This window comes from Ursus americanus, chromosome 10, assembly GCF_024610735.1.
Source record: "Ursus americanus isolate L20-20 chromosome 10, mUrsAme1.1.p, whole genome shotgun sequence".
Taxonomy (NCBI): Eukaryota; Metazoa; Chordata; class Mammalia; order Carnivora; family Ursidae; genus Ursus; species Ursus americanus.
The window spans coordinates 61,171,786-61,191,126 of NC_142136.1; the positions used below are offsets into that span (position 1 = coordinate 61,171,786).

The 19,341-nt window shown below is 40.8% G+C and overlaps 1 protein-coding gene across 4 annotated transcripts in view; it reads left to right on the forward strand.

The window, feature by feature from the left end:
• Positions 1-14,161, forward strand: part of LHFPL6 (LHFPL tetraspan subfamily member 6) — a 241,880-nt gene extending 227,719 nt beyond the window's left edge. For all 4 annotated transcript variants that reach the window (XM_045796908.2, XM_045796911.2, XM_045796910.2 and 1 more), the window contains exon 4: positions 13,037-14,161. In XM_045796908.2, the coding sequence (XP_045652864.1) occupies positions 13,037-13,155 (119 nt within the window). In that variant the 3' untranslated portion in view covers positions 13,156-14,161. The remainder of the gene's footprint in view (positions 1-13,036) is intronic.
• Positions 14,162-19,341: the final 5,180 nt, after the last annotated feature.

Sequence of the window (19,341 nt, forward strand, 5' to 3'; positions counted from 1 at the left end):
CATTTTAAAATATCACAGAGGGAAAGATATGCCACCTTGGTAAATAGGGTCAGTCATTTATGATATCTGGACTCAGGCCCTTGTGACCACAAGTCTGGGAACTTGGCAGTGACCTAGTGAAGATGGGAACAGGTGGGGCTTGGGTTCCAACGCAGAGCCCGGGAGGCCAGCACACGTGGAGTTTGGTCAGATGGCATCAGTGAGAGGGCAGGGCTGCTGGGCTACCGTGTTTTGTGTTGTTTTACTCCGACGTTGTAAGCAGGGGCAGCTCTGGGGCCACATCTCTGCGTAGGGGTGAGGACGGCATGATGGCTCCTGACAAACTCCTGAGGGTTGACTGACAGTGCCTGGAGAAGGGAGCTGGTGTGTGCCTGGGACCTGGAGCCCTCCATCGGCTCCGTGCGGACAGAGTCAGGCAAGGGTCATAATATGCAGTTTGGGGGCATGTCCAGAGCCAGGTTCACATGGAGGAAGAATCAGCGATCTGAACTCATCAAGCAAGTTGCCTGGACTCCATCTCCCCACATTCTCTAGAAGGGTTGGGGTTGCGAAGAGAGTACAGGTTTGGGACCACCACCTCGGGAACGGGGTGCCACGTCAGCCAGAGACAGGCCTTTAATAACTAGAACCGTGCAAGGTGGACACAGGGACGTGGAGTCTTCTAAGAAGACCCATACATTCAAAGGAGTAAAATATATTTTATTTCTCCTAGGCATGTAAGTTCTAGCAAAGACAAGTGATGTAGGAAAGACATTAGGGTTTGAAACGGATGGCCAAGAAGGAATTCTTTGGTGCAAAAAGGTGGTTTTATTAAAACATGGGGACAGGGTCTGTGGGCAGAAAGAACTGCACTGGGGTCATAGGAGTGGCCCATTATATACTTTCAAGTTGGGAGAAGGTTAGGGGTAGCGTAAGCCTCCCAGGTATTTTGGAAACAAGGTTTCCAGGACCTTGAGGGGGCTAGCTATTGTCGAGAAAGTCATTTATTACTGATGTGGTTTTGGAATATACGTGAGGTTCAGTGGGGTGGAGTCCAGAGCCAATGACCAAGAAAGAATTCTTGAGACCTTTGGTGCAAAATGGTGGTTTATTAAAGCACGGGGACAGGAGCCGTGGGCAGAAAGAGCTGCTGCGCCAGGGTTGTGAGGGCTGGCTGATTATATACCATGGCGTTGGGGGAGGTAAGGAAAAAGGGAGGTTTCAAAAGGATTTTCGTATGTTAAAGAAGACTCACAGGATACCGAAGGCCTTGCCATTGTCAAGTTAAGGTGGTTTTCCCCTCTAGCAAGGCATTAGCATTAAGATGGTTGGGGGCTTCCTGGAAGAATGTCACACAAGTCCCCCCGCAGGAGTGGGAGTGGGGGGAGGTTGCGGGGTGTCAGCTTATGCTTTGTCTTCAGCCAGCCTTCTGCTCCCTCATCATTACTGTCTAGTAAAACCTCAGTCATGAGACCCTCCAGATGTATATTAATGGGTCATATGCTTGGGGGATGATTGCCAACATGTATCTTGGGGGGGTAGAGATAAAGGAAGTTTCCAAAGGAATTTTTATATGTTAAAGGAGACTTACAGGCTCTTGGGGGTTGGGCTATGATTGCCTTTTGCCCTCAGCAAAGTATCAAGACAGAGGCGGTTGGGTCCCTAGAGGAAGGTCACTCTGCCTGTTTCAAGGACTTGTCAATGGGCTGTAAGTAGTAAGGAAATTTGGTAATTTTTCTTTTTCCTCTTTTTCCCACATCAACAAGTATTATCTTAACAAATGGAAATGGGAAAAAGACATTTGATGTAGGACATTCTAATACATTATCTGAACACGGGAGAAAGTTCTGGAATCAGTTAGACCCAAGTGCGAGTCCAAGCTTCACCTTTTATTTGAGATACCAGGAAAGTTACCTTGCATGTAACTCAGTTTCTTCATCTGCACAATGGGAACCATGCTGGAAAAATATCATCAGATTTGTTTCTCTAATTTCTGGAAAGCGCCAGAGGCAAAAATGATAAAGTGAGAGATGCCATTTGTGAACTGCTCCGCACCTGGCTCACGGTCTATATACCTGACAACTGCTATATAATTATTAATTTCAGGTTCGTCTTCTCAGCACAAGTACCGTGTCTGATACTCATTCATGCCGGGAACATACACTGATCGTCTGCTGTGGTCCAGGCCTGGCACTGAGCACCAGGATACCAAAGGAGAGCAGGCAGACCCAGTGTCAGATAGTAGGCTCTGAAATGTTAATGGCACCAATTAATGAAAAAGCAGAGGTCAAACTGCCATTTCCTCAGAAGGTGAAAGATCTCTGGAATTTCATTGTTACTCATAGTAAGGCTGGATTCATTGTACCTTTTCTTCGGTCTCTATTACTGACAACAAGCGGCACCAAAAACTAACTTGAGCCTCCCGGGGAAAAAAAAAAACAGCCACACCTCTCGCACCCCATCTCGTCTTTGGGCCTGCCCTGGAACGCCGCCACAGCATCTTTTTCCAGGGACTTGGCAGGTGGCTGTGGTTTGTTGCTTTCTGTCCCATTAACCTCTATTTTATCTGTCAAGAATAGTATTGCCCATTGTTGAAAGCAGCAATTTGCCAACCAAGCAAGCTTGGAGTCCTGTCTGATGGAGCATTACAGAGAGCGAAAGGGAAAGTTTAAACAGATTTGCTTCTCTAATTTCCTAAAAGGATCACAGACAGAACTTGCCCTCTAGTAAAATGCTTTTGGTTTGCGTTATAATACAAGCATTTATTGCCTTGACTGGGGGAGAGAGGGGCCTTGGGAAAATGGCCCCATATTTCCTGGTTTCCTTTGGTCCTGTTACTACTCATGGACCACCATATGGTTTAAAACATACACACTTTCCTGATAGCTTAATATACTCAAAAAGACTTTTTCCTCTTGTTATTATAAAAGATGGTGCTCATGTCTTATTATTGAGCGTGTGGATTTGGACAGTGGAATCACGCTCAAAGAGAAAAAAATCTCCTTTTCTTTTTCCCGTGGAGAAGTTTAAGGTTCAGCATGTCCAGGGTGCAGCTAGAAAATCACAGAACTCTCGCGAACTCTAGATATTTTGTATTTGTATTTATGTTTCATGGAAAAAAAAATCCCTCTTGTATCTGGTCAATTTCATCAGACTGAACTTCTACAAAATATATGTGTAAAATATACAAGGGATAGTTTAAAATTATGCAAGTGATGTGAGCGATCCTTGAGAATTGGTCTTACTGGAACATAAACTTTGTTAGACCAAAGACCCTGTCTGTCGTGTTCGCTGCCGGGTCTCCAGCTCCTATACCATTGCAATACATATAATAGGTGCTCAAGATTTATTGATCAATGTTGAATACCTTACATTTCTATCTACTAATACAGATGAAAATTCTGGAGAAGAAGTTTTTAGGTTTCAAGCTCTCAAACTCTGGAAGTGGTCATACCCAACCCCATCTCTTGCTTACACCCAAAGTGACACTTGTTTCTTTTTTGATCAATGCTTTAACAAGACCTGAATTTGCCCCTCTTTCTCCATTTCCCAGCCCCCAAGTGCAAGTACGCTCTTCTCCATTTCCCAGCCCCCAAGTGCAAGTACGCTCTTCCCTGGCCTTTCACATTTCCAGTTTGTTTGCTTTAACAAGACCTGAATTTGCCCCTCTTTCTCCATTTCCCAGCCCCCAAGTGCAAGTACGCTCTTCCCCGGCCTTTCACATTTCCAGTTTGTTTGCTCCTGCTCTTCTTCCAGGTCTCAGCATATATTTCACTTCTAATATAAGACTCACCTTCGCTGATCACACTGTAAAGATCCCTTGTGATTTTGCTGTCTTAGCATCCCGAATTTTTTTTTCCTCAAAACACATGTGTCAATTATTATGTAATCATCTGCATAATTATTGTTTCGTACTTCCTTGACTAGACAAAACCCCTTGATAGCAGGGACTGCATCCATCTGGTTTCCCACAAGATCCCCAGCATCCGGGGATTCCTAGTCAAAGTAGGCACTTAAGAAATATTTGTTGCATCAATGAATGATTGAGGGAGAGAGGAAGAATGGGAGGAAAGGAATCAAGAATCAGGGGTGGGAGGACTTAGTGATTCTTCAGATTTGCCGAAATCCTATTGACACATCTTGATCTTACCAGATTGATCTTCTCCATTTCCTGCTTCTCAAAAGATATTTGGGTGCATGTGTCTGTGTGCGTGTGTCTGTGTGCGTGTGTCTGTGTGTGTGTCTGTGTGCGTGTGTCTGTGCGTGTGTCTGTGTGCGTGTGTCTGTGTGCGTGTGTCTGCGCGTGTGTCTGGGTGCGTGTGTCTGGGTGCGTGTGTCTGTGCGTGTGTCTGGGTGCGTGTGTCTGGGTGCGTGTGTCTGTGTGTGTGTCTGGGTGCGTGTGTCTGTGTGCGTGTGTCTGGGTGCGTGTGTCTGTGCGTGTGTCTGTGTGCATGTGTCTGTGTGTGTATGTGATTTTTGTATATCCTTTTGAGGGTACTTTGATGGGCCGGCTATATTTCTAAATAATCCAAATTACCAGAATTAATCCGTATTGAGTTAATGATTCTGTATTTTATGAATTACTTAGTAAGTGAAAATCTTCACATCTGAAATAGAGGAATATTTTTCTTCTAAATCACACAGAACATTAGTTGCTTATTTTGGATCTGAGCCAGTTGCTGAAGTTAAATCACAAAACGTATAGATTTCACACATAAATTTGCATATTTGAGTAATTAGTGGCAATATCTGATGACATTCTCAAACATTTTCTTTTCCTGTGGCACACCTTTTAAATGACTTTATTTAGTTTCCTTTCTTTTTATTTTCATCTGATAAACCGCTGGTTTGATGAGTTGACTCCATGTTTTACGACACAACAAGAAGGCTCCAGAAACAACAATTCTTAGAAATGATACATATATACTTAACAAGGCATGGAATTGGATGTGCCCCTAGGAAGACAGTCGTGAAGACACCTGGTGCTGAGTGATTTAGGAAGTGTTGGGGTTCAGAGCCGATGGTAAGAAGGAATCCTTGAGACGTCTTCAGTGCAAAAAGGTGATTTTATTAAAACATGGGGACAGGACCTATGGGCAGAAAGAGCTGCCTTGATGTTGTCAGGAGTGGCCGATTATCTACTTTCAAGTTGGGAAGAGGTTAGGGATAGGGAAAGTCTCTAAAGAATTTTGGAAGCAAGGTTTCCAGTACCTTGAGGGGGCCAGGTATTGTTGGGCAAAGATCATTTATTATTGTCTAGTAAAACCCTCCTCATGAGACCCTTCAGATGTAAATCAGCGGGCCATGTGCTTGGAGGACGATTGCCAACACATATCTTGGGGGATAGAGATAAAGGAAGTTTCCAAAGGAATTTTTATTTTTTTAAATAGACTCACAATTCTAGGGGTTTGGGATAATGTTAGCCTAAGGTTGCCTTTTGCCCTCAGCAAAGTATTAGCATCCACGCAGCTGAGCTCTGAGAGGAAGGTCTCTCTACCTGTTTCAAGGACTTCGTCAATGGGCTATAAGTAATAAGCGAATTTTTTTTTTCTTTTTCCTTTGTTTCCCACATCACTGAAGACTCTATGTCGTGGGTCTTTCAGCGATGGCAGGGCCTGGGTGGGTTGGATAGGTGGGTGGTGTGGTTAAGCCTCTGACAATTGAAACCTCACAAACCTTTATTATGAAAAAGAAAAGGCAAGAAAGATTTTGTTTACTTTCTCTTGTCTTAAATCCAGTTCCCCAGAGCAGATCCTGAGATAAGGATTCATGTTCAAGAAACCAGTTAAGAAATGGGAAGTAAAGCAGTGAGGAGATAAACGCCGGGCAAGGGTGCAATTTGAGGCAAGGTCCCAGACTCACCCTGAACTCACTGGGGCTCTGGAACGTTCATTCCACCACAGAGTTAGTCTCGCCTGGAGGTGAGAAAACCGGCTCTCCAAATCCTGCACCTCCAGTCAGTCATTGGCTACTGGCCACACCAGGGGACACTTAAGCTCTCTGAGAGTTGGGGCAACATGGCTCCACACTCATGGGTCCTCTGAAGAGGGTCGCAAGGGTAAGCTGTTAGGAGCAGGGCACAATCAGAAGCTAAGGGTGAGAGCTCAACTAAGGGGTATAGACGAATTAGATAGAATATCTATACCATCTGCTACCAGCCTTGCCAGTTAAGAGCCCCTATAGTCTATTGACTTCCTTGGAGAGGAAAAAATATATATATATGCTCTCTCTCCCGGGTCCTCAGTAGTCAATTCTTTATTAGCTTCTTTTTCATCTTTTTTTAAGATTTTATTTATTTATGTGACAGAGAGACAGCCAGCGAGAGAGAGGGAACACAAGCAGGGGGAGTGGGAGAGGAAGAAGCAGGCTCCCAGCGGAGGAGCCTGATGTGGGACTCGATCCCGGAACGCCGGGATCACGCCCTGAGCCGAAGGCAGACGCTTAACGACTGTGCTACCCAGGCGCCCCAGCTTCTTTTTCATCTGTATTTAATCCACACGGCTACTGTCACATGGACTATTTTCAAGTACCTGCCCTCACCAGTTACTTTTTCTTGAATAAGTGTCCAATAATTAATAAAGAATTATGTCCTCTGCTTTTCCTGTTAGGTCACGGAACTGTGTGTAGGTCAATACCTTGTTATTAATGAATGATTGATTGTGTTCCATGTCATGAGCCCTAGGCTGAATGGATTGCCCACAAATTTTGCTGACTTCTTGAAAGGCTCTAAACCACCTGCCAGCTCTTAGCTACCTATTAATTCTCCCTCCTAGATTTATTTAATCCAGCTAAGGGATAATTCAAAATGGAGATTATTCCTAGGATTTACAAATGGAGATTATTCCCCAGCCACATTTGTGGATGGTTATCAGAAAATTTGGTCCATGAGGAAGACTCTGTTACCCTTGAAAAAATACTTACCAAATCTGACTATTGATGGAGGTCATTGTGCCAGTGAGACCTACCCCAAGGGGGAGATGTGATCTTTCAGGATCTATTCACCTAGTAATTTAACAGAGTCTGTATGAGATTGTAAATGCTATAAAGTTGGTTTGGGAACTTCTCTCCAAAAGTTTCGTGCCAAAGCAGGACTAGAGTTATTCTTTTAATAAAATTCCAGATTTACTGTGTTTTTCAGGGACTGGCTATCTGCCTACTTTCCTTCCTTTCTGTTTCTCTTTACTTTGCCTTTCATTCAACATTTATTTAGCGAGTGTCTACTATGAGCCAGGCACTGTGGTAGGGGTAGAATAGCGAAGAAAATATACAAACATCTCCCCTAATTGAAGCTTTCATTCTAGTGGAAGAGACTGAAATTAAACACATGTACTCATACATGCGCGCGCACACACACACACACACACACACAGAGTATTTACAAACCATGTAAGTGCTTGGTACAAAGGCAATAAAATGAGGTAGAGGAATAGTGTGACTTTGATGAAGCAGGTCGGGGGTGGGACGTATCTACAGAGTTGCCATTTCAGGAGGAGCCAGCTGTCTAATGATCTGGAGTAGAACTTTCTGAGTCCAAGGAGTAATGAACATGAAGGACCCAAGCCAGCAGCAAGCCTTCTGAGGTCCAGAGAAGGCAGCCAGTGTGTCCAGAAACAAGAGGGAAGTTGGTCATGAGTTTTGAAAAGTAGGCACATATGAGCTCATTCAAGGCCTGATAGGCCATTGGAAGGAGATTGGATGTTTGATAATCCATTAGAAAATTTTAAGGATGGGGCGCCTGGGTGGCACAGCGGTTGGGCGTCTGCCTTTGGCTCAGGGTGTGATCTCAGCGTTATGGGATCGAGCCCCACATCAGGCTCCTCCGCTATGAGCCTGCTTCTTCCTCTCCCACTCCCCCTGCTTGTGTTCCCTCTCTTGCTGGCTGTCTCTCTCTCTGTCAAATAAATAAATAAAATCTTTAAAAAAAAAAAAAAGAAAATTTTAAGGAAGGCAGGGTCTTAACAGGATTTATTTTTACAAAGATAGCTGCCTGCTTTGCGGCTGGTGATACCATAAGCAGAAGCAGGGAGACAGGAAAGCAGTGATGGCAGTTAAGACGGCACGAGGGTGCTGCAGGCGTTTGAGGAGTGCTAGTGCAGAGGATCAACTTTGGAGAGAGGCAAAGGACTCGCCACTTACTAAGGGTGAGTCTTTGAGCGGTTTATTGCATTTTTCTTGGCTTTAGTTTTCCCATCTCAATGTACCTATCACATCATGTTCTTATGAGGATTAAGTGCATAAATATTTACTCCATGTAAAGGTCTTCTAACAATTCAGAGCAAGTAATAATCATACATGTTTGCTATGTTTAAATTGTTATTAATATTTGATATGGAAAGGGAGAAAGCAAGGATGACACCCAGGGGAAAGACTGCACATGGCCTATTGTCTGTGTCCCTGGGTAGTATACTCTTGAGATGTGGAGGCCCTTGATTTAATCTCGCTGGTGTTGCTTTATGGTGACCACAACAAGCCAATGACTCACTTAGCTTTGCCTGACCTCACCTTCTTGTCTGTAAATGCGGCAAAGATATGAAGTCAAATTGCCTGTTACACTTAACAGTCTCTGTATTTTTCAAGAGAAAAGTTATTAATGAACGAGGTAAAATGACTGACTTGTTAAGAAAAAAAGGGTATAGTTTTCAATCTATGGTTTATGGGTTCAATGACTGAAATCTAAATGTCTAGGTGTATGTGTTTTATTTAATGTAATGTATAAATGATAAAAGAAAAGGGAGGAAAATTGTTGTCAAAGCATTTTCTGATGAGATCGTAAGACTGGCTAAAAGAAGGATTAAAATTAGAGCAGAAAAGACAATGTTCAATGAAAGATACAGAGGCCTTCCATACTGTGCATACACAAAGAATAATTTGAATGCTGTAAAAAAGAAATTGGGAAGGGGAGGAATAATGAATGCAGAAACCTATTTTATTAATTCAAATAGGATATTCTGGGTCAATGACTTTTTATTCTTGAACATGGAACCCAAGTTTGAGTCCTGGCCCTGAAGGGCATCTTGGTTCCTTTAAAGTTTCGTTAATTATGGTTAAAGCTGCTAAAAACATCCATGTGCACATTTTTGTGTGGACGTAAGCTTTTGTCTCCTTCAGGTAAGTACCAAGGAGTGTGATTGCTGAATTGTAAGGTATGAGTATGTTTACTTTTATAAGAAACCACCAAACGGTCTTCTCGAATGGCTGTACAATCGTGCTCACCACCAATGTGTGAGAGTTCCTCTTGTTTCACATACTCACCAGCATTTGGTGGGGTCAGTGTTCCAGATTTGGGCCATTCTAATAAGTATGAAGTGGTATCTCATTTTCGTTTGCACTTCCCTTATGACATACAATATGGAGTATCTTTCCATGTGCTTATCTGCCGTCTGTAGATCTTCTTTGGTAACGTGTCTGTTAGGATCTTTGGCCCATTTTTAAAATCAGGTTGTTTGTTTTCTTATTGTTGAATTTCAATGGTTCTTTGTATATTTTGGATAAGATGCCTTTATCAGATATATCTTTTGCAAATATTTTGTCCCAGTTTGTGGCTTATCTTCTCATTCTCTTAACACTGCTTTTCACAGAGCAGAGGTGTGTGTTTTTTTTAATGTTAATGAAGTTCAGCCTTTCAATTAGTTCCTTCATGGATTGTGCTCTTGATGGATTGTGTTATACCTGAGGTCATCACGCTACTCAAGGTTACCTAGTTTTTCTGTTATATTATCTTTGAGGAGTTTATGTGTTACATTTAGGTCTATGATCTAGTTTTAGTTAATTTTTATGAAGACTGTAAGATGTATGTCCAATTTCTTTTTTTTTGCATGTGGATGTCCAGATATTCCAGCACCATTTATTGAAAAGACGATCTTTGCTTCATTTTATTGCCTCAGCTCCTCTGTGAAAAGTCACTTCACTATATTTATGTGGGTCTATTTCTGGGCTCTCTATTCTGTTGCTTTGGTCTCTTTGTTCTTTCACCAGTACCACGCTGTTTTTGATTATTGGAGATTTATAGTAAGTCTTGAAGCTGAGTAGCGCCTGTCCTCTAACTGTGTTGAACTTTGTTGAATTTTGTTCAATATTATGTTGGCTATTCCGAGTCTTTTGCCTCTTCATATAAACCTTAGAGTCAGTTTGTCAATAGCCACAAAATAACTTTCTGAGATTTTGAATAGGATTGCACTAAATCTATAGACCAAGTTAGGAGGGACTGACATCTTGATACTATCAGGTCTTCCTATTTGTGAACATGGACTGTTTTTCCATTTATTTAGTCCTTTGATTTTGTTCATCAGAATTTTGTAGATTTTCTCATATAGATCTTGTATTTTATTAGATTTATACCTAATTATTTCATTTTTGAGGGTGCTAATGTAAATGGTATTATCTTTTAAATTCCAAATTCCACTTGTTCATTGCCGATATATAAGAAACAATTGACTTTTGTATATTACCCTCGTATCCTGCAACCTTGCTATAATTGCTTATTAGTTCCAGGAGTGGTTTTTTTGTTCGTTTGTTTTGGTTTGGTTTTTTTGTGGATTCTTTCACAATTTCTATATAGACAATCATGCCATCTACAAACAAGGACAGTTTTATTTCCCAATCTGTGTACCTTTTATTTTCTTTTCCTGCCTTATTGCATTAGCTAAACTTTCAGTAAAATGTTGCAAAGGAGTGGTGAGAGGGGACAGCCTTGCCTTGTGGGAAAGGCACAATGCAGTACGATGGAGCAATCTTCCTCTGCCATTTCTTTTACCGTAAAGATATTAATAAATTTTTGGACTTTCTTACTGAAGTTTAATAATAACTATATCTAAGCAGTTTCATCAAGATCATTGAAATGGCAATCCCTCAAAATTCTCCTGAATTTCCTACAGGCACTAATTAAAATTAATCTGAAAATAAAAAGCTTTAAGTTTCTCACCATTAGGTATGATATTAGCTGTAAACGTTTTTAGATGTTCTTTGACAAGTTGGGAATATTTCCCTCTATTCCTAGTTCCCTGAGAATTTTTTAAAATCATGAATGGATGTTGGATTTTTGTTAAATCCTTTTTTCTGCATCTATTGATATAATCCTGTGATTTCTTTTAGTCTTTTGATGTGATACATTATATTAATTGACTTTTTTAAAAGATTAATTTACCCATTTTAGAGAGAGAAAGGGAGGAGCAGGGTGTGGGAGTGGGGGTGGGCAGAGGGAGAGAGAGAATCTCAAGCAGACTCCCCACCAAGTGTAGATTCCTGACTTGGGGCTCAACCCCATGACCCTGAGATCATGAACTGAGTCAAAATCAAGAGTCAGACATTTAACCAACTGAGCCACCCATGCACCCCAGTATATTAATTGACTTTTGAATGCTAAACGTGCCTTTTATATTTGGGACAAATTACACTTGGTTGTGTGTATAATTCTTTTTATACATTGTTGGGTTCAATCTGCTAATAGTTTGTTGAGAATTTTTGTATCTCTGTTCATGAAAAATAACAGTTTGTAGTTTTCTTTTCTTGTAATGTTTTTGTCTGGTTTTGGTGTTAGGGCAATGATGGTCTCATAGAATGTTAATGATTTCTGCTCTAACTCATCCATTTTCTTCTGCTCACTTTGAGTTTAATTTATTCGTCTTTTTCTAGTTTCCTAAGGCTGAAAGTTATATTATTGTTTCTAGATCTTTCTTCTTTTCTAATATATGCTTTTGATGCCATTCATTTCCCTCTAAGCACTGTTTCCATTGCAGTCTACAAAGTTTGTTAAGTTGTGTTTTCATTTTCATTTAGTTCAAACTATTTTTTTATTTCTTTTGAGATTTCTTCTTTGGCCCTGTGTTATTTAGAAGTGTTGTTTAATCTCCACAGATTTTGGTATTTTCCAGTGATCTTTCTGTCACTGATTTCTGGTTTAACTCCATTGTAGTCTAAGAGTGGCCAATGTATGATTTCTATTCTTTTAACTGTTTTAAGGTGAGTATAATGGCCCAGAATCTTTCTGTATTTTCCATGTGACCTTGAGAAGAATGTGTATTCTGCTGTTGTTGGTTGAAGTAGTCTATAGATGTCAGTTATATACTGTTGATTAATATCAACTATGTCCTTCCAGATTTTTTTCTGCCTGATGGATCTGTCCATTTCCAATAGAAAGGTTTTGAAGTCTCCAACCATGATAATGGATTTATCTATTTCTCCTTGAAATCTGTCAGTTTTTGTGTCATGTAATTTGGCGCTCTGTTGATAGGCACACACACATTACAGATTATTATGTCTTCCTGGAAAATGCACTCCTTTATCAATGTGTAATGCCCTTCTTTATACCTGATAACTTTCCTTGCTTTGAAGTCTGCTCTCTCTGAAATTAAAATAGCTACTCCTGCTTTCTTTTACTAATTATATTTTTAGTATTATGGGTGTGTTGCTATTGCCAGGAGTACTAATCCAACTCTGACAGGTCAGGGCCCATTTGAACCCTTTTCATTATGTTCTCATTTATGACCTTTTAATTTAAAGGTGAGTGTTGGCCCCAGAAGAACCTGGGAGGTTTTGCTATTCAATTCAAAAGGTAGAGTGTAAGTTATTAGGCAATTTTATATAAATAGCAGTATTCATTTTAGCCTCATCCTTCAAATGGATCTCCTCCTCAGAGTGGACCCTTTGCAGAAGCATGTATCTATATTTTGATTTTTTTTCATTGTGCATATCAGTTTGAATGGTTTCAGTTAGAACTAATACTTTCATCCCCCCCCCACCCTGATTGCTGTCATTCCTCCTTTTCTTCAGCAGAAGACTGGGCATTGGTGGAAGAGAATAGGCATCTGACTTCTTAGCTAGCAGGAGGCATGGGCCAGAGGTCCTTCTGAAATGCACACAACCATTCTGGCTTTCTTCAGTCTTGAGATAGCTTTCAGCACTTGTTATCATTCCATTTGAGTGAGTACACCACAGTTTTAATGGCTATTTCAGTTTTACTGCAGTATGCCAGGAACATACACACTGGGAGAAATAACAGAGAATCCTGAAAAATCATTCTGATCTCTGCCTGTTTTCTCTCGCTCTCCTGTGTCCCTAGGCCAGTGTGAGATCGGCTGGGCCTACTACTGCACGGGAGCAGGTGCTGCAACCGCCATGCTGCTGTGCACATGGCTGGCTTGCTTCTCGGGCAAGAAACAGAAGCAGTACCCCTACTGAGATGGAGCCACCGAGAGCCAACAGAGGAGAAGATAGGCCAAAGGGGGTCTGGAGAGACTGAAACATCCAGCTACTTTCAAAAGGTGGAATAGTGGTTCTCTAATCCAACCAGTGCTAATGAGGTGAAGCCCATTGGAATGGTAAACATTACATAATGTCAAAGGGTTGTGCAAGATGTGCAAAAAAAAAAAATGGAGGACATGGAAAAATAGAGAAAAATGGACCAAAGGCTAAAAATATTGCAGGGTGCTGGGTGTTTCTATTCCACAGAGTATTGTTAACGTAGAACACATACATACGCCAAACAAACCTATATATGCAAACAAGGGGTTGGGGTTTTTACGAGATGAGGACTATGAAAATTACAAGGGCTAGGAGAAACAGTACTATGTTGGGAAGCAGGGTAACCCACAGATGTTCCCTGTAGGTCATGGCGCTTCTGAAAGCACATACAGACATATGCGTATCCACACACACGCCCACGCGCAAACATAGACTTTGTTGCACACATTGTATGGGAGGTTTGGGGGTGCGTTACTCCTCTGTTTTCTTTTTAAAGTACACTTAAAATACAGTATTATCACTTTATAAAGCATACATTAAACCTAATCAATGGACCAATAAGCCACTCTATCAGTATTTTGTATATCCTGCATAAACTCTTTATGCCCTCAACACGTGTTTGGTGTTTATGCAGACATTTAGAGTTAAGCCTTTGTATTTCAATATTATTCAAAAATACGAAAGATGTCTTCGTCTGAGTAGCTTCTGCTGTGATATTCTTATGAAGTAAAGAGGCAACTTCCTGTCCACTGTAGAAGAGAATTCAGTTGAAGGAGTGAGTAATGAGAGACATTTTCCATTCATTAGACCTTGTTTTCTTTTGTTCATTATTGTACTGTGCTGTACCACATTTATTTCAATATTCACTTTGTATAAAAAAATTTGAAAGTGCTATTTTGTTTGTATTTGAAAAACTCTGTGAATAAATTCTCTTTGATCAATAGTTAAATGAGTCGTGGAGTGTTAATTCAGTTGCTGGATTTGCTTCTTTAGTTTTCTAAATATAGCCTTTCACCTCCAACAGTCCTATAAATTTTCCCTTTCCTCCTAAGTCCTCCCATTAATTCTCTTGCTAATCACCCCACCAGGCATTATTCTAGGCACACAAGGTATTAAAGGTAAGTAAGAGTTCCTGCTTTCAACATAAATTCTTTGCAACTAGAATTCTAACTACATTTAAATCATGACCAAATTCTTATGAGAGAAGAATTTCAACTCTATTTTGGATGGACTTTGAGAATCTGGACAGTAGTCGGCCATGGTTGAAGGTGACAAGAGCCAGGTCGTGGGGGCCAGTTGGAGGTGTCTGGGCCGGTTGGAGGTGTCTGGGCCAACAGTATCCGGGATGATGCCAGCATCACGACAAGCCACCTGTGACTTCCTGCCATTCCACCTTCAACATGGTGCTGCGTTTCTTTAGTACTTCTGGGCCGGGAACAATTTCCCACCACTCTCTTTTAGGGTTCTTGGCAATCGGAGAGAGACTATCTCACATGTCCGCTCCCAGCATGAAGCTTTGATTAAAGAGGCGGATTGGACCTTTTCATCACACCGTAGCAAAACCAATACTTTGAGGAGCAAAGATTGCATCCTGGGTAATGGGTATATTATTTTATCAGGCAACACTGAGTTATTGCATCAAATCCTTAAAACTTCAGTTGTAATTAGTTTCTAAATTGTGTACCTTTTGAATTGGGGATTTGAGGATTCTGGTTATTTATAAGTGTAACTACCTTTTCTATTCTTTCTATACATATTTATCAATTGACCTTGACTATTTGAATGTCACACTTGCTTCTGGTACTTTTAATCATCCAGCATGAGGATTCATGCTGCCCTGGAAGAACAATACAAGAATCTGGCCAATAAAATTCTGGACTTTCTAAGGCTTTGTTGCTATGGAAAAAGTCATTCTCTTCTCAAATGCTTAATTCATAATAGGCTGAATGTCCCTTGATTGTGTCTCATTGTCCCCCAAGCAGGGGCTTCTCCACTTTGTGGTTTCCTGCCGAGAGGAGATTACACTTTGCTTCCTCAATGAGCCCATCATTTTCATTATTGCTGGTGCTTTTCAAATGTTTTTAACCACACCTTCCTGTCGGAATAGTATTATGACTTCTTAACTCCCATTATCAAGTGGGAGTTCTCTATGGAATTCATTAAGGTTATTTCTTGGACAGATTTAATGATGACGTTGTCATTTTTATGTGACCCATATGATTTTAGACATTAGTGAACCTCACTAGAATAAAAAGCTGATCACTCCAACAGGATGCAGTCAAATGGCAAATCCTTATATCCTGAGTTCTGACAAGTCATTTGTGTTTTTGGTTCGAGATATCCCCGCATTTCATAAGGAGTATCTAATTTATGAAGAATTACCAAAGGAAATTACATGTACTTCCTTTCAAATAAAAGCCAGGATTCCTGAAATAATAACAACAGCATCAATAATAAAATCTGTGAAGTGTGTCTATTCACAGGCGGCTTACTGATGTACGCTTAAGGGGCAGACCCCCTTCATTTTTACGACCTCATAAAGCTTTTCTTGCTTGTACATGCTTGTGAGCTAAATGGGGAGTTTTCCTTGTTTTCAGAAGATAACATGCAAAAAAGTTAGCTGATGAAATTGAACCGACTCTTCCGATTTTCAACACATTCATTTGTGTATTTGGGTAATAAATTGTCTTTGAGCACCTGCTACTTGCTAGGTGTCCCATTCGATATAAAACACTCCATAAAACATGACTTCTGCTCTCAAGTTGGCCCCAAGCTTCTGGGGGGAAAGGAAGAAGAAAATCAGTGATTTCTATACCCTGCGATGGCAAATGACTCTCAAGACCGGGGAACGTTCCTCCCAGGGGAAGAATCCACACAGACAAATTAAAAAGACATAGAAAAAGAAAGATGAGAAATCATGATTTTCTGCTCTTCAAAAGACATAATTAAGAAAGTGAAAAGGAGACTGGAATTTATGTGTCTGGCAAATGAATAATAAAAAAAATGAACACCTTAATTTTTTTAAGCAGATAAAACCTTGAATGGGATATATCACAAAAGAGAATATACAAATGCCAATAAAGGTGCTCAATATCATTAGTGAAGAAGAAAATGCAATCTAGAGCCTCATGGAACACTACTTAACATTCACTAGAATGACCAAAATAAAACATTAACAACACCCAACATTACCAAGTGCAGAGATGCATGGTTTGAAGACCACTAGGCATTTTCTTTCAAAGCTAACCAAACTAATTCCCCTCCTAGGTATTTATGCAAAAAAAAAAAAAAAAAAACAAACTCTGTCCACAAAAACATTGGATAAAAATGTACATTTCAGTTTGACACACAATAATCCCAAAACAACACAAATGTCTGCCACTACATAATAATCCCAAACTGGGAACAACGCAAATGTCTATTTAAACAGTGGAATACTACTCCACAATAAAAAGAAATGAACTTCTGGTACACAGTGACACAGATGAGTCTCAGATATTACGGTGAGCACAAGAACCAGACACACAGGCAAAACTACTATATGGTGATAGAAATCAGAGCAGCGATTAACCTGCAGGCATTAACTGGGGAGGACACAGGGAACTTCCTGGGGTGATGGAAATGTCCTATGTGTTGATAAGGATGGTGTTTACAGATGTATACATTTTCCAGAATCCATCCATCTGTGCAATTGAAGTGTGCACTTTATCGTATGCTCATCATACCTTGCTAAAAAGAGGGGGAGGGTCCTTAAAGAGCTCTGGTGGTGTCTGCTGTCTCCTAGGGCTACAGGGAGGGGTGCCTCGGGGCATGGTGGGAGATGAGGCTAGACAGGAAGTAGAAGGGCAACAAGTGCTCTGTAGGCCATGCTAAGAAGTTTACAATTGATCAAGGAGGTGGTGGGAGCATTTGATGTGGGAGGTGAGGGGATGTGGCCTGACGACAGGTTTGTGTGGTTTACAAAGTTCCCTGGAGCTACTATGTCGGTGAGTCACTGGGTGGCAGATGTGGAGAGAGGAATTGTTATAAAGGATTCATCTTCCCAACCAAGAGATTTGAGCTTCTACTCTGGTCTAAGTGCTTCGGAAAAAGAGGTGTACGAACAGGGTGATGTTATCAGGTAAGAACAAATCAGGCACGGTTATTGCAAGTGGAGAGAATGGGACAGATCAGAGAGAATAGGAGGATAGAATCAAGAGATGTTGAGATAAAGAAAGTGGGAAGGATGAGAGCAGAGGTGATTGTGGTCTCCAGTGCGGAATGCCACGCCCAGAGGTGCAATATGGGAGAACATCAAGGTAAGGAAGGACTTGTGTGTGAGGTGCCTGTGGGATATCTGGGTGGAGATGCCTAATGGGTAGTTGAACGGTAAGGCCTTAGGCTCAGGGGAAATTTGGGGACTAGAAATGACAGATAAACAGGCAATATCAGTGACCTGGCAGGAATATTAATAAGAAACGAATGCAGGAATATTTTCACAATATTTAAAGCAGAAGCACAGCAGTTATGATTTCCTTCAGCATAAGGGTTTTTTGTAAGTGTAATGTCTCAATGATAGTCTACCATCAAATATTTTGGAAGTGACCTTCGTGTTTGGATAGCATGCCAACAGCATGCAATAATTACGTCATAAGTTCTCAGGCAGACGCAGTCTATTGCAAGACCCTTCTTGCCACCAGTTATCCTAGGTTTTTAATTTAGAAGACTGAACAGCAACACCGAATACTGTAGAAATGCACTTGGCTCAGTAATACTTGAGTTGTTGCATTATTTGATTATCCATTTGGTTGTAACTAAAATATCCTTACCTCTAGTTGATAGTCATTGCTGTAATAGTATACGCCCTGTATTTCTACCTCTAGTAATGGGCTTTATGTGCTAGATCTTAATGTCCTTGAGCCTGGGCAAGCGCACAAGTCTTTTTAAAAGAAACATCATTTACTTGCACAAAATTGATTAGTCTTGCGAGATCGTTAATGCTTTTGAAGTGATTTTGTGGGTGTGAAGCACATGGTGAGAATTTGAATTGGCCCCTCTCATTTTAGTATTGAAATGAAGTCTACTTAATTTATCAAGTCATGTTCATGCCCTGATTTGATATACTTGTATCTATCCATAAACCTTGTGATACTTGAAAAAAGTGACTGCAAGAGGAATCATTAAAGGATAGGATCCCCGTTGAAGGAGCAATCATGTCACAGACACCAAAGGAAGAGAAGAGAAGAGAATTTCGAGAGGAGGAGAGTTCTCAATAGTGTTTATGGCAAATGTCTTGTGAGAGTCAAGTTATATTTATTTAATTGGATAACTGGAAGGTGAATAATGCCCTCAGAAGAGAGCAGTTTTGGCAGAATGGTGGGGTGGAGCTGAAATTGTTAGGGGTAGAAGAGTGAATAAGAGATGAGGAAGAAGAAACTATAATAGAATGGCCTTTCAAGAAACTCAGTTGTCAAGGGGAGGAGAAAATGAGGACTTGCTGTTCAATGGGTATAAAATTACAGCCCCACATGATGAGTGAGCTCTGGAGATCTGCTGTTCAACGTAGCGTCTATAGTTGACCATCCTTACATATGTGACCATCCTTACACATGTGTCAATACAGTAGATCTCATGTAAAGTCTTCTTAGTACACACACACGTACAAAAGGGATACACGGAAACGTTTAGAGGAAACCTTTAGAGGAAACGTTGATCAACGTTTACCTTGATTGCAGGGATGAGATCATGGGGATCTGCTTATGTCCAAACTCGTCAAGTTGTATACATTAAATGTGCACCGTTTTTGTATATCTTTTTTTAACCTCATTAAGTTGTAAAAAGAAAAAGAAACCTCACTGTGAAGGAAAGATGAAAGATGGGATTCATTTAGCACGTTTGTTAAAAGCAAAATGGTCCTGGTGACGTTGTGTTTGCCGTCCTCAGTGACTGGAGTGAATTTGTCGGAGCATCAAATGTTCATCAGGACCCCTTCTCTGATTCGGGCTTCCTCTCAGCATGGGAGAGGTATCTCAAGAGAGCCTTAATGGAAATAAGACCGTCAGGTTCCCGAAAGCTCATAGAACCTAGAAGAAATTGCCTGTCACTTCAAGAAGGAACAGGACTGGCCTCATTCCCCAGAACAAG